Below are 12,245 nucleotides of genomic sequence, written 5' to 3' on the forward strand. Positions count from 1 at the left end.
CCAAATACTGTGATAAATACTAGGGCAAATGTCAAAAATAACAGACACAATCCCTGACCACATGGTGCTTCTATCTATAGAAAAGCCAGACAATAAACTTGATAAATGAATAATTATGTAATGATAAATTATCAGTTTATGAATAAAAGTAAGAGATAGAGGGTTTGTAACAGGAAAATTTAGATTTAGAGATCCAAATTCTCCCAGTTAGAGAATCAAGAAAAGAATGTTTCAGACTCTGATATAAGAAGGCTGATTCATATTGGGGTAGGGAGGGAGAGCATGGGAGGAATAGATGAATTCTAGATAGGGAAGAGGGGTGGGAGGGAATGGGAGGGGCAGGATATTAGCAAGGATGGTGGAATGTGATGGACATCATTATCTAAAGTACATGTATGAAGACACAAATTGATGTCAACATACTTTATATACAACCAGAGATATGAAAAATTGTGCTGTATATATGTAATAATAAGAATTGTAATGCATTCTGCTATCATTTATTTTTTTAAAAAATCAATAAAAAAAGAATAAAATGTTATTGAAATTTACTCTCTATTCTGTTAATAATCAGACTAATTTATAACTACAAACACTACAAAATTTCATTTCCTACTAAAAAATAATAAAAATGAAATATGTTGTTATGGGAGAGGGGAAGGTGTACGGGAGGGAAACAGGTGGGGAAAGAGATCATGAACCGAAATTTAATTCCATGCAGTATGAGTTTGTCAGGATGAACCCAGATTCTCTGCATAACTATAAAGCTATAATTTAAAAAAATGAAATATATTGTGGTTTCTGGATGGAATTTTAAACATGAAGCAGGCCAAAAGAACTGAGAGAACTGATTAGGAGAATAAAAAGCACAGCTGTGGAAGGTTAGAAGACTGATGTGTACCAAGAAAGGTATGCACTAAACAAAACACAGCATTCTTACATCTTTTTACCAAATCAACTTGATAAAATGTGATTCAAAATAAATTTCTCCAGGCTGCTTCACAGAGTTTTGAATGTGATACTTTCTGTGAGAAAGTTAACCCACTATAAACTTCACCAAACCTATAGGTGTCAGGACAGTAAAGGAGGTGGCAAGCCTTACAACTATTACCCATGTCTGGATCTTCCATGTCATCGTCTTCATCTTCTTGTGTTTCCTCAATGTGATTATTATTTTCCACATGGGAAATTATTAATTCAACATCATGTAACTCCAAAAATTCCACTGGTACTTCCTAGAAATATGTTATTTTTTTAAAAAATCACTAAAATATAGCATAGCATGTTAACCTAAAAACATTCTACTTGTTTGACACTGAAATGAAACTAAACTTTGATTTTTTTCTCAAGGAAAAAAAAAGGAAATACACAATTACTATGACAAGGAAAGCATCCAAAGCATCCCCCTAAGACAGTGCATACTACTGAAAAAAGAGGATCTGACAGTCTCTCTTGCTTCTTGTCACAACTGCCTTAGACTGAAGTCTGTAAAATACTTGAATATAATAAACAGCACCCCCTACCTCAACATACAATGGAAATATATATGATTTTAATGCAAATGGAACCAATCAAAATCAGTTATTTTTATATTCTACAGATGTTAAAAATAATACTTTATTTAAAATAATTCCACAAAGAAGTCCAATTCCCTGTTTAATTATAAACATAAAATGACTCTCTGTTCTCAGGCATTTTAAGCATATCAAATTCTATTCTGTTGAGATCAATATTATTCCTTCAATAATATCCAACTATTACATTTTTTAGTTGTGGTTAGACACAATATCTTTATTTTATTTATTTATCTTTATGTGGTGCTGAGGATTGAACCCAGGGCCTTGCACATGCTAGGAAAGCACTCTACCACTGAGCCATAACCCTAGCCCCAACTATTATATTTTTAAAACACGAAAATTTTAAGTCTTTTAGGTTATTTCAGCAAATCATCCCTGACTATAACTATACAATGTAATAAAGCTATGAGAGAACTCCAAATATGTTTATTCTTTCATATAACATATTTCATCTTTTTAATATTACACTCAAAACAATTTTTTACTCCTGCAAAAATATAATGGAGTTAAAAGGTAGAAGAATCAAAATAAATCAAATTGAATTGTTCCAAATATAATATAGAAATTTTGCATGTAAACTTGTTCACTGAATTATAACATTCACATAGAAAAGAACACAGATTTTGACAGTAGAGACTGATTAAATTTTATAAAGAGGTCATACCTGTATAACCACGGCATTGATTAAGATATAAGAAATTACTAGCTCCCTTGAAGCCATCATCTATGCCCTTCTGTCATTCCCCTCTCGCCAAGGTAGTCAGTCACTGTTTAGACCTTTATTACAACTCTGGTTTGAATGTGTGTGTCCCCCCAACATTCATTTGTGTAATCTTAATCACCAATGTGATAACATTAGGAGATAGGCTCTTTGAAAGGTGCTTTGGTCATAAAGGCAGAGTTCTCATTAATAGGATTAGTGTCTTTATAAAAGAGACCCCAGAGAATTAGATCTCTTCCACCGTGTGAGAACACAAAGAGAAGGCACCATCTAAGGGCTCTCACCAAATTTTCCAGCACCTTATCTTGTGCTTCCCATCCTCTAGAACCATGAGAAATAAATTGTTGTTGTTTATAAGCCACCTTATTAGTGGTATTTTGTTTCAGCAGCCCAGCCAAATTAAAATACTCATCATCTATACATTTTGCTGATTTCTGAATTTATAAAACAAAACCATACAATTTATACTCTTTTTTGAGATTACTTTTGCTCAACATTGTGAGGTTCATCCAGGATTATAACATATAAAAACAGCTTTTTCAGTACTTTTAAGTATTTCTTAAATAAATATATTCCAATTTATTTATTTACCCATTCTACTGATCATGTGTTGTTTCCAGTTTGAGACTATCAAAAATAATATAACTATGAATATAATATAATAATGTTGTCTTTTGATGCACATGCATGTGAATTTCTGTTGGTTACATACCCAGGAATATAGTTGCTGGTTCATATGATATATGCAGCTTCAACTTTAATAACACTGCCTAGTGTTTTTCTATTTTCATTTACCAGTTTTTACTCCTGCTAGCGGTATATTATAATTCTTGTTTCTCCATATCTCTGTCAAGGTATTATTGTTTAAATAATCTTTAGGCATTCCAAAAGGTAAATATTGGTGTCTCTTGTGATATTATTTGCATTTCTACCTTCAGTTTATTTGCTAAGTGGAAAAGAGAAAATGTATCTTATAATGGGCAAAATTAGCTTTCCTCACCTTAACTCAGGGATTGAACTATGGAATCATTGAGAAAAATAAACATCAAACACTTTTGGGTAGGATGGAATATAATGAAGTCAGCACTGTGAAATATTTTTACCCAAAATGTTTAATGAAGCTAATCAACCTTAAAAATAATTTATAGAAAATAGAAAGGAACACAGTAAAAATGCAGAAAAAAGCAAAAAGAAACACACAAATCCAGAATATGGAAAACTACCTATTTATCCAAAAAGTCATTGTCCTAGGGGAAAATGGGAGAGGAAATGTACCATATTAAGAGATTTAATTGTAAGTGACAATTTACAAATTTTTTCCATAATAAACATGTTACTTTAGGATCACATGTACTAACTTTCTTTACATAAACTGATATGATAGGTAGTACATAAAATGACTAACCTGTTCTGCTCTTTTGAAGATCACATTGGTGTGCTGAGGAATGTTCACTTTCAAAGAGTCCCTTTTTCAAAATGGAAACAAATGTTTTATGTTGCTAATTTGAAAAATAATAGTCATCCAGAAAGTCAATCTAAAACAGAACTAAGGGTTGGGGATATAGCTCAGTTGGTAGAGTACTTGCTTTGCATGCATAAGGCCCTGGGTTCAATCCCCAGCACCACAAAAAAATAAAATAAAACAGAACTAAAAGTTCTCATGCTACAAAATGTTTAGGAATAAAGATTACAATTTAGTGGGTCTGATAAATTTCACATATAAATGAATACAAAATGGATTTCCTAGTCTCCATCTTAATTTTAGTCAAGATTACAATTAATGTATAGCCTTAAGCTCAGCAGTAAGTTCTAACTATGTTGGGATCTATTAGAGATTTTAGTTTATTTATATGACTAAGTTGCCACATTAAAAATGAGAACGCTATTAGTATTTGCTAAGTAGAGTGAATATTCAATGTGGTTAAGATACCTTAACAAGAGCAGAACTCCTGCTTTTCCCAGTAGACGCCATGCAACCCATTCTGCAGTTCTTCTATCAGCTTCATACGTGGCTTGTTGGCTAACAATAAAAACCAGTGGTAATCCTAGTTGGAGATGAATAGTTGAAACTTGTTGAGGATCTTCAGCAACTTCAGTCTTCATTTACAACAAAACAAACAAACAAACAAAAAAACAGAACAAAATGTCTTCATTGTATGATAATGTTTCAACATTTGTATTTAAAAACCTCCTACTAGCTTTTATTAATAAAGTCACAATTGAAAAACAAGTCTGTGAAATAAATACATTAATAAAACAATCTCATGAATTCCTAAGTTTAATGCTTCAAATGTACCTATTAGTTTAAATATTATATACAACTAAGGAGTTAAATATAATATACGACCATAAACAAAATAAGAATATTGTAAAGAAACAAATACAAATAAAAAAGCATGGTGCTCGGGACTAGGGCTGTAGCTCGGTGGTAGAGTGCTTGCCCCTCACATGTGAGGCACTGGATTCGACCCTCAGCACCACATAAAAATACATAAGTAAAGATATTGTGTTCATCTACAACTAAAAAATAATATTAAAAAAAGAGCATGGTACTGATAGATATATTTTAAAGAAAACAGAACAGAGAACTAAATTTTTTCATATGTAGTACATAATTTAGGATATAATAAATGATACATTACAAAACATCTGAGTTAAAATAGCAGACTGAATATGCACATATAATTTTATTCCTTCCGGAAATCCCAGGAAAACTACACAGAAGTGTGTGCGTATTATTTGGTAGTACTAAGGATTGAGCCCAGGGTCTCACATACACTACCGCCACTGAGCTACATCCCCACCTCGAGTGGAATTTTTTTTTTAAGTGATACCACACATATGTGAACAACAGAAAAGAAAAAAGGCAGCAATATTTTCAAAGCTGGAGGACAGAATAGTAAATGACAGAGAAGATTCTAAAATGCAAAACCTTCAGTCATAACAAGGAAAGCTAAGAAACAACTCAGTTTTAACTGCATAATCCTAAAATTGCTCAGGAACCATCAGGGTCTGGTATATAGGGAACTGGAAGAGACATACTGAAAGCAAAATAACACAAAGGCTCTAAAATGAAAAGGAACAGATCAAAGCTTTTGAGAAGTAGTTAGATCTCTAGATTCCCCTCCATGAATCCATGAGTGTAGGAAACTGTCTATGTCAGTAGGAATCTGGGGCATTTCAGGAACAGCTGAGAGTGTGGACATCATGCCAAAATCAGGGGAGATTAAATTACAAAGTTGTGCCCCAAGACTCCTTTCCGCTCAGCTCTCGGAATGCTAGTAGTCAGACCTCTGTCCCCGAGCAGAAGATTGGAAGATGCTTTTCTGGGAACCTCGAATAATCTCCAAAAGTCTAAAGATACTGACAATGGGGTCTGCCAAAAAGCAGCCCAGGCCCAATCACCCTATAGAGCTGAGTCAACAAGTCTCATCAACATTCTCAAAACTTCCAATCAACTTTTTAGTTTCGAATTCTAAATCATAAATAGTTATCCAAGGATTAACAAACATCAGAGGAAAACTGAAAGACACCAGAACAGTCCAGGAAAAAAAAAAACAAAAAACGGACAAAATGCAGACTATATGCAGGAAGAAAAAGGTTCAGAAACCACCCTGACAATCTGGAGGAGATGAAAAGACACTACATCCACAAAGAATTAAAAAATAAAGTTGAATAAATCTCCCAGGAAGCAGAATGAAGATAGAACGTAGGAGAGAAGAGGTAATAAAATTGAAGGACTGATTCAAGAAGCCAAATATCTAAAAAATAGAAGTCACAGAAAGAGGCAAGGGAAAAAACAGAAGGGAAGAAATAATCAATGAAATAAACACAAAACTTTCCACAACTGAAGGACATGAGTTGCCACATTGAAAGAGGATACCAAGCAGTTAACATTGGGGGTAAAGGCAGACGCACAGGAAAACACAAAGTTTTTGCAAACTTTCCAATTATTGAAGATTTTTATTTTAAAGTTTTCAGACAGAATTCTACACTGACATATGATAGGCAGAAATCTAAGATTACACAAGTTTGTTTAATTCCCTCCCCTTTAGTGTAGGTGGGACTTGTGGAATAACCCTTCCCTTGGATAAGTTACATCATTTAAGAGTCTGTTGTAGCACACTGAAACAAGACTACCCCTCTTTGGAGGAGTAAGCTGCAATGTCCTAAGAGAGCCATACAGCCAAGGAACCTGGGAGCAACTGCTAGGAACTGACAGCCTCTGGTGAACAGCCAGCAAGAAAACAGGAATCTGAGTCCACAGCACAGGTTTTTAAATTCTGCCAAAAACCTAGATGAGTGCAACAGTCTGAGAGAGTGGAAAACCTAGTTTCTTCTTTGTGGATTTGGAGAATTATTAATCACTAATTACTAGTAGTAGTAATTTGGTAGTAAAAAGAGGAACAAGCATTAAGGCTAGATGTCTGGTAATGATTCAGATCCTTAAAAAATCATGTATGTTCTGCCAAGAAAATAGGGCTTTGTTGTGTAAAGTGAAACCATTATGAATTGTATGAATTATTATAACATGGTTATAAATATGTTCAAAAGAATCTCAATCAGCAATGGGGAATGTGAATTAAAGGGAGTGAAGTAGAGGAATACAGACAAGATCAGCTGCTATTACTAAAATAGTACATGAAGAGATGTGAGGACTTGAGTTAAAGCAAAAAAAAAATCTATCAAAGAAAGAAAGAAACCAACAAAGAAAGAAAAACAAGTATTGGTAGGATGTGGAGAAAGGGAGCCCTGGTGCACTACTGGTGAGACTGTAAATTAGTGCAGCTGCTATGGAAAATGACATGGAGAGTTTTGAAAATTTAAAAAGGAAACTACCATACAATCCAGCAATTCCACCTCTGGGTATGTATACAAAAGAACCAAAAACAAGATCTCGGAGAACACTCATGCTCACTGCATCATTATTCACAAGAATGAAGACGTGGAAGCAACCTGAATGTCCACCACTAAATGAATGAATAAATGTGTTTTGTGTATATTTATACACAATAAAATATTATTCGGTCTTTAAAAAAGAAAAAATTCTGACATGCTACAACATGGGTAAACCTTCAGGACATTATGCTAAGTAAAATAAGCAATTACACAAAAAACAACCCAAATAATGCACATTTTCAATATATGAGGTATCTATATATAATCAAACTCGTAGAACCTGTTGTATAATAACAGGAAATTGTTAATACTGTACTATACACTTTAATACTGTTATGAGGGGAAATGAACATATGTTAGAAATCAATATTTTGTTGTATAAAACTGTACACTGCTATATTAGTTCTTAAAAAACAGAAGCTAAATGAATAAACCATTACAGGATCCTTCTAGTTTCCTACATAAATAAATAGGTTTAATTTAACTCAAATGTTTAGTTAACCATGAAACAGATAGCTATCTCAATACACAAACAAAAAATAAAGTAAAATTTTCATAAAAACCATTATATAAGTATGCTCACTGAATCATTACATTATTACACATGTGTGTATGTGTGTGTGTGTATAATATATTTATTTATTTATAAAAACTTAGCTTTTTTTTTGGGGGGGGTACCAAGGATTGAACTCAGGGGCACTGGACTGAGCTACATCCCCAGCCCAATTTTGTATTTTATTTAGAGACAGGGTCTCACTGAGTTGCTTAGCACATCGCTTTTGCTGAGTCTGGCTCTGAAATCTCAATCCTCCTGCCTCAGCCTCCTGAGCCACTGGGATTACAGGTATGTGCCAACTGCACCCAGAAAATTTAATTATATTTAACAGTGTACCAGAAATGCATACTTGAAGATTCTCCTTGGGATTCAGATAACAGTTATCCTTTTATCTACCAGCTACAAAATGAGTCCCCCATAAAGAAAGCCATTAGCATTCCAAAATATCCTTAGTTTTAACCAAACGAACAATAACCCAACTATTTTCCTATGTCTATCCATTGTTGGGAACCTTGAGAATATGTTTAGAGTAATTTCATGTACAGCAGAATCTTAATTTATTTGAAATTGAAGCCCACATAAAAATTCTATACTCAAGATTTATTTTCAGTTTAACAGGATTAAAATAACATGAAAATAAAACAGTTGTGTTAGATCTAAAATAATTGTTTAAGTACTCTACCATAAAAAAAGATGGACACATATACAAAAAAAGTACTAATTTTCCTATGCTCAGAAATGAAATATGAATCCCTTTTATTGCAATGATTATACATTAGACACATAGAACAGTTTACAAAAAGTCCCAATCATACTCTATATTCTCATTGGTTTATAAACAAGCTTAATGTAAACATACCAAATTCTTTCAGTCCTGAATCTACAAGCCCAGGTTAGTTTGTAAAGCCTCTCACTAAGTAAAAAAACTAACCATAACTGAAACTTGAAGACTTGCATATGGATTGATGTGGAAGATAAAGGAGGAGGGATGGTTAAGAATGATATGAGTGGAGAATGAGCATCAGTGCAAACAGTGGCTGGAGCAGGGTCACCTACATTACACAATTCCAGGAAGTACCATTCGCAATGTGTTTTATAAAATGCATATTTCAAGAGCTATCATTCACAAGAGAATAATAAATAGGGACCTTAAAATTTTTGCTATGCCATGCTTTCAAATACAGCCATGCTTAATTGAATTGGAAGTCATTATGAAGTCTCCAGAGTTTTAGCTTTTTAAGTGCAAAACTCATATTACATAATTCCTGGTAAGTATTATAGAGTAAAATGAAATCAAAGAATCTCATTCTTCTGAATCTATCTACAACAAAAAACAAATAGTTTCAAAACACAGCAAAAGAAAATTCATAAGCAACAACTTAAGGAAAGGGGCACAACTTCAAGCCAGAATGTTGTAGCAAACAAAAACAAACCAGAAGAGTTTTAGGAAGCTTGATACAACTCTAAATCCTGCCTGTTACTGGTATATAGACAAAATTCTGAGAGTACTTAGTAATACCTATTTGAAGATAAGAAAATGAGGCTGGAAAAAAATTAGTAAATAACTGTACAGTGAACTATCCCCTCCTTCAAAAGAGACAACAAAACATCCAAATTTAGAGGATGTTCTTCTTATGGAAAGATACATGTCCCCTCCCTTACAAAAGGAAATGGAAAAGATTGATAAACTACATTTTTTTTTTGTACTGGGAATTTAACCCAGGGGTACTTAACCACTGAGCCACATCCTCTTTTTTCATTTTACTAGAGATACAGTCTCACTGAGTTGGGCCTCACTTTAGTCCCTTTTTTCATTTTATTAGAGATATGGTCTCACTGAGTTGGGCTCACTAAGTTGCTGAGGCTGGCTTTGAACTTCCAATCCTCCTGCCTCAGCCTCCTAAGCCACAGGAGGCTGTGCCACCAAACCAGGTGATAAACTATATTCTTAAAAAGAAAAAAAAAAATCCCTTGTAACCAAATTCCAACCAAATAAAAAGTTACTTAAAATTTAAAAACTAAGGAATCAAGCCAATAAAATTGTGCCTGGCAAGCTCTGAATCTACTTAAATCCCGAAGCAAGGCTTTTTTAAAAGTGGGAATTGTGGTTATAAAACAGTAAAAATACTATGGACCTTAATAGTGTAAAAATAATACCAGGGAAAAAATCAGAGAGGTAGGAGGAACAGATGAAAATAAGTATATGAAGATAATTTTCTCATCTTTCAAAGCTAAGTCAATTCTAGGTAAAATGGAAACTAAGTTTTTTAAAATATTTTTAGTTGTAGATGAACACAATACCTTTATTTTATTTATTTATTTTTATGTTGTACTAAGGATCAAACACAGTGCCCCAAACATGCTAGGCAAGTGCTCTACCCCTGAGCTACAACCCCAGCCCCCTAAGTTTTTTTTTAAATGACTGATAATCTCTTACTGTTTTCCATGGCCATTTTCAATACCTCAGACAATACTTTCTAAAGAACAAACATTTTTCAAAAGTTCCAAAATCACTCTTGTTTCACAACACTTTTTTTTTCTTCAATTAAACTCAAGTAAGATTAACTATAATTCTTCTTACTATTGGTGTTATGGTTTAGATATGAGGTATCTCACAAAAGATCATGTGTGAGACAATGCAAGAAAGTTTAAAAGTAAAATGATTGGGTTATGACAGCCTTCTCCCAAAGAGTGAATTAACCTTCTGATCGGGATTAACTGAGTGGTAAATGAAAGCAGGTAGTGTATGGGTGGAGTAGGTGGGTTACTGGGGATTCATATTTTGTCATGGTGAGGAGAGAGAGCTCTCAGCAGCAAAAAAGCTGACTAAAACAATAGGGTGGTACTCAATATGATATATCTATTAATCCACTCAATCTTCTATCTGTACGTATGGGTGCAGAGATAACTAGTGTGATGGCCATCTAACAATTACTGAGTGATGCGATTGGGTAATTTCTTATGAATTTTTCTTTATACTTTGCAGTGCTGTTTGGGTTATTTATAATATACATGCACATTCTACTTTTCTTAAAAAAATGTACTGAGTAAGTTCTACTGAAGGTTTTTCATGCACTCAGGAAAACACTTTAACATTTCAGAGAGAAAAGTTTTTTGCTTGCCATCGCCTAGTGAATCTGTATATAACATTAATTGAGGATGTTATGCTAAGGAAAGTGGGGCACCAGAAATCCTATGGTTCCAATATTTACCAACTTTTTAAGCAACGATCAAAGGATTCTCAAAAAATGTATTTTCTTAAAAGAATGTGGTCTTTGTGATCTGTGAACAGCCACCAAGTCCCAGAGCCATAATTACTACTATAGAATATTTCACTTATCCAATGTTGTATTTGGGTTTCAATGGAATAGAAAATCATAACATCAAAACATTGTTTTAATAATAGTCTACCTACTATTCTAACTTTAATAAGGAACTACTCACAAATCCCATGAAATGAAAGGAATATGCCCAAAGTAAAAAAAAAAAAAAAAAAAAAAAAAAAACTCATCTAAGTAAAACACATAGCTGTAAATCAAAATTTAATAAATTTTGAGTACAAATTATCTACTATATTAAAGTAAAACACATACCAACAGGGGTGCTTTCATTGTCTTAACAAACAGGTGAATGTTCAGTGTCGTCAATGACTGTTCCATTCGTGTTCTTCTACATTGCTGGGTCAAGTCTGAGACTAGATTACAATGAAAAAAGTAGAGATGTGCAAGTTCTATATTCTCAGAGCTGCAAATTAAAAATTAGGAACATTCACTTAATGAAGTTCAATGTCTGATCCTATCAACAAAAAAGATATGACAACAAATTTCTTCAAGTCTCATACTTTTGAGTTACTGACTCAGTAGAAGCCTAAATGAGTATAACATTAAAATAAAACAAAATGAACTTGGTCAAAAAAAAAGAAGAAAAGTATATTAAATAAATTAATCTTAATGTCTGAATGAGCCACATGAGTTGTATAGGCAATTTTCTCCATGAGTTCTTTCACAAGGTGGCTCTGCTTTATAGACAGGTCTACATAATTTTGTTTCAATAAAAGGCTGGCCCCTTGTGGACAATGAGATTATTTTCAAATATTGATACTTTACTAGAACTATATTAAAAGAAGCTTTTTAACACAAATTTTCTAGGTATAATTTAAATCCAAACTGTTTTGAATAAACTTTAGCCAAAACATGCCTTCAAATAGAAACCACGTGAGAGTTGGTAGGCGTTTGAGAGTTTACACCTGAAATATTAGAAAACTTGGCAAATATGGCTTATAATTTGAGTTTTGGCATTCCTTTCAATATGAGAATTTAAAAAGATACTTATAGTGGTGATAAGGCCTGCCAAAATTAAAATAGCATTTTAAAAATCTCCATATGGCATTAGTAGGGTTTGGCAAAATACTACAAAATCTTATTTTTAAAATGTTATTTTAATTCTTGAGACATGTTTAAACTGAGTGTTCAAGGTTCACTAATTTCAAATT

At 33.2% G+C, this 12,245-nt stretch overlaps 1 protein-coding gene across 10 annotated transcripts in view; it reads right to left on the reverse strand.

The window, feature by feature from the left end:
* The window catches only part of Txndc16 (thioredoxin domain containing 16), an 88,769-nt gene that overhangs the window by 27,407 nt on the left and 49,117 nt on the right, over nt 1-12,245 (reverse strand). For 8 of the 10 annotated variants that reach the window (XR_007343838.1, XM_048793096.1, XM_048793099.1 and 5 more), the window contains 4 exons: nt 11,347-11,497; nt 4,229-4,395; nt 3,704-3,764; nt 1,103-1,235 (listed from right to left, as the gene is read on the reverse strand). Coding sequence is in view for 9 of the 10 variants with exons in the window: in XM_048793096.1 (XP_048649053.1) it covers nt 1,103-1,235; nt 3,704-3,764; nt 4,229-4,395; nt 11,347-11,497 (512 nt within the window). In the remaining variant the exon portion in view is untranslated. The remainder of the gene's footprint in view (nt 1-1,102; nt 1,236-3,703; nt 3,765-4,228; nt 4,396-11,346; nt 11,498-12,245) is intronic. The other 2 variants (XM_015480888.2, XM_048793098.1) reach the window with 1 other exon arrangement.

Source organism: Marmota marmota, unplaced genomic scaffold, assembly GCF_001458135.2.
Source record: "Marmota marmota marmota unplaced genomic scaffold, marMar, whole genome shotgun sequence".
Taxonomy (NCBI): Eukaryota; Metazoa; Chordata; class Mammalia; order Rodentia; family Sciuridae; genus Marmota; species Marmota marmota.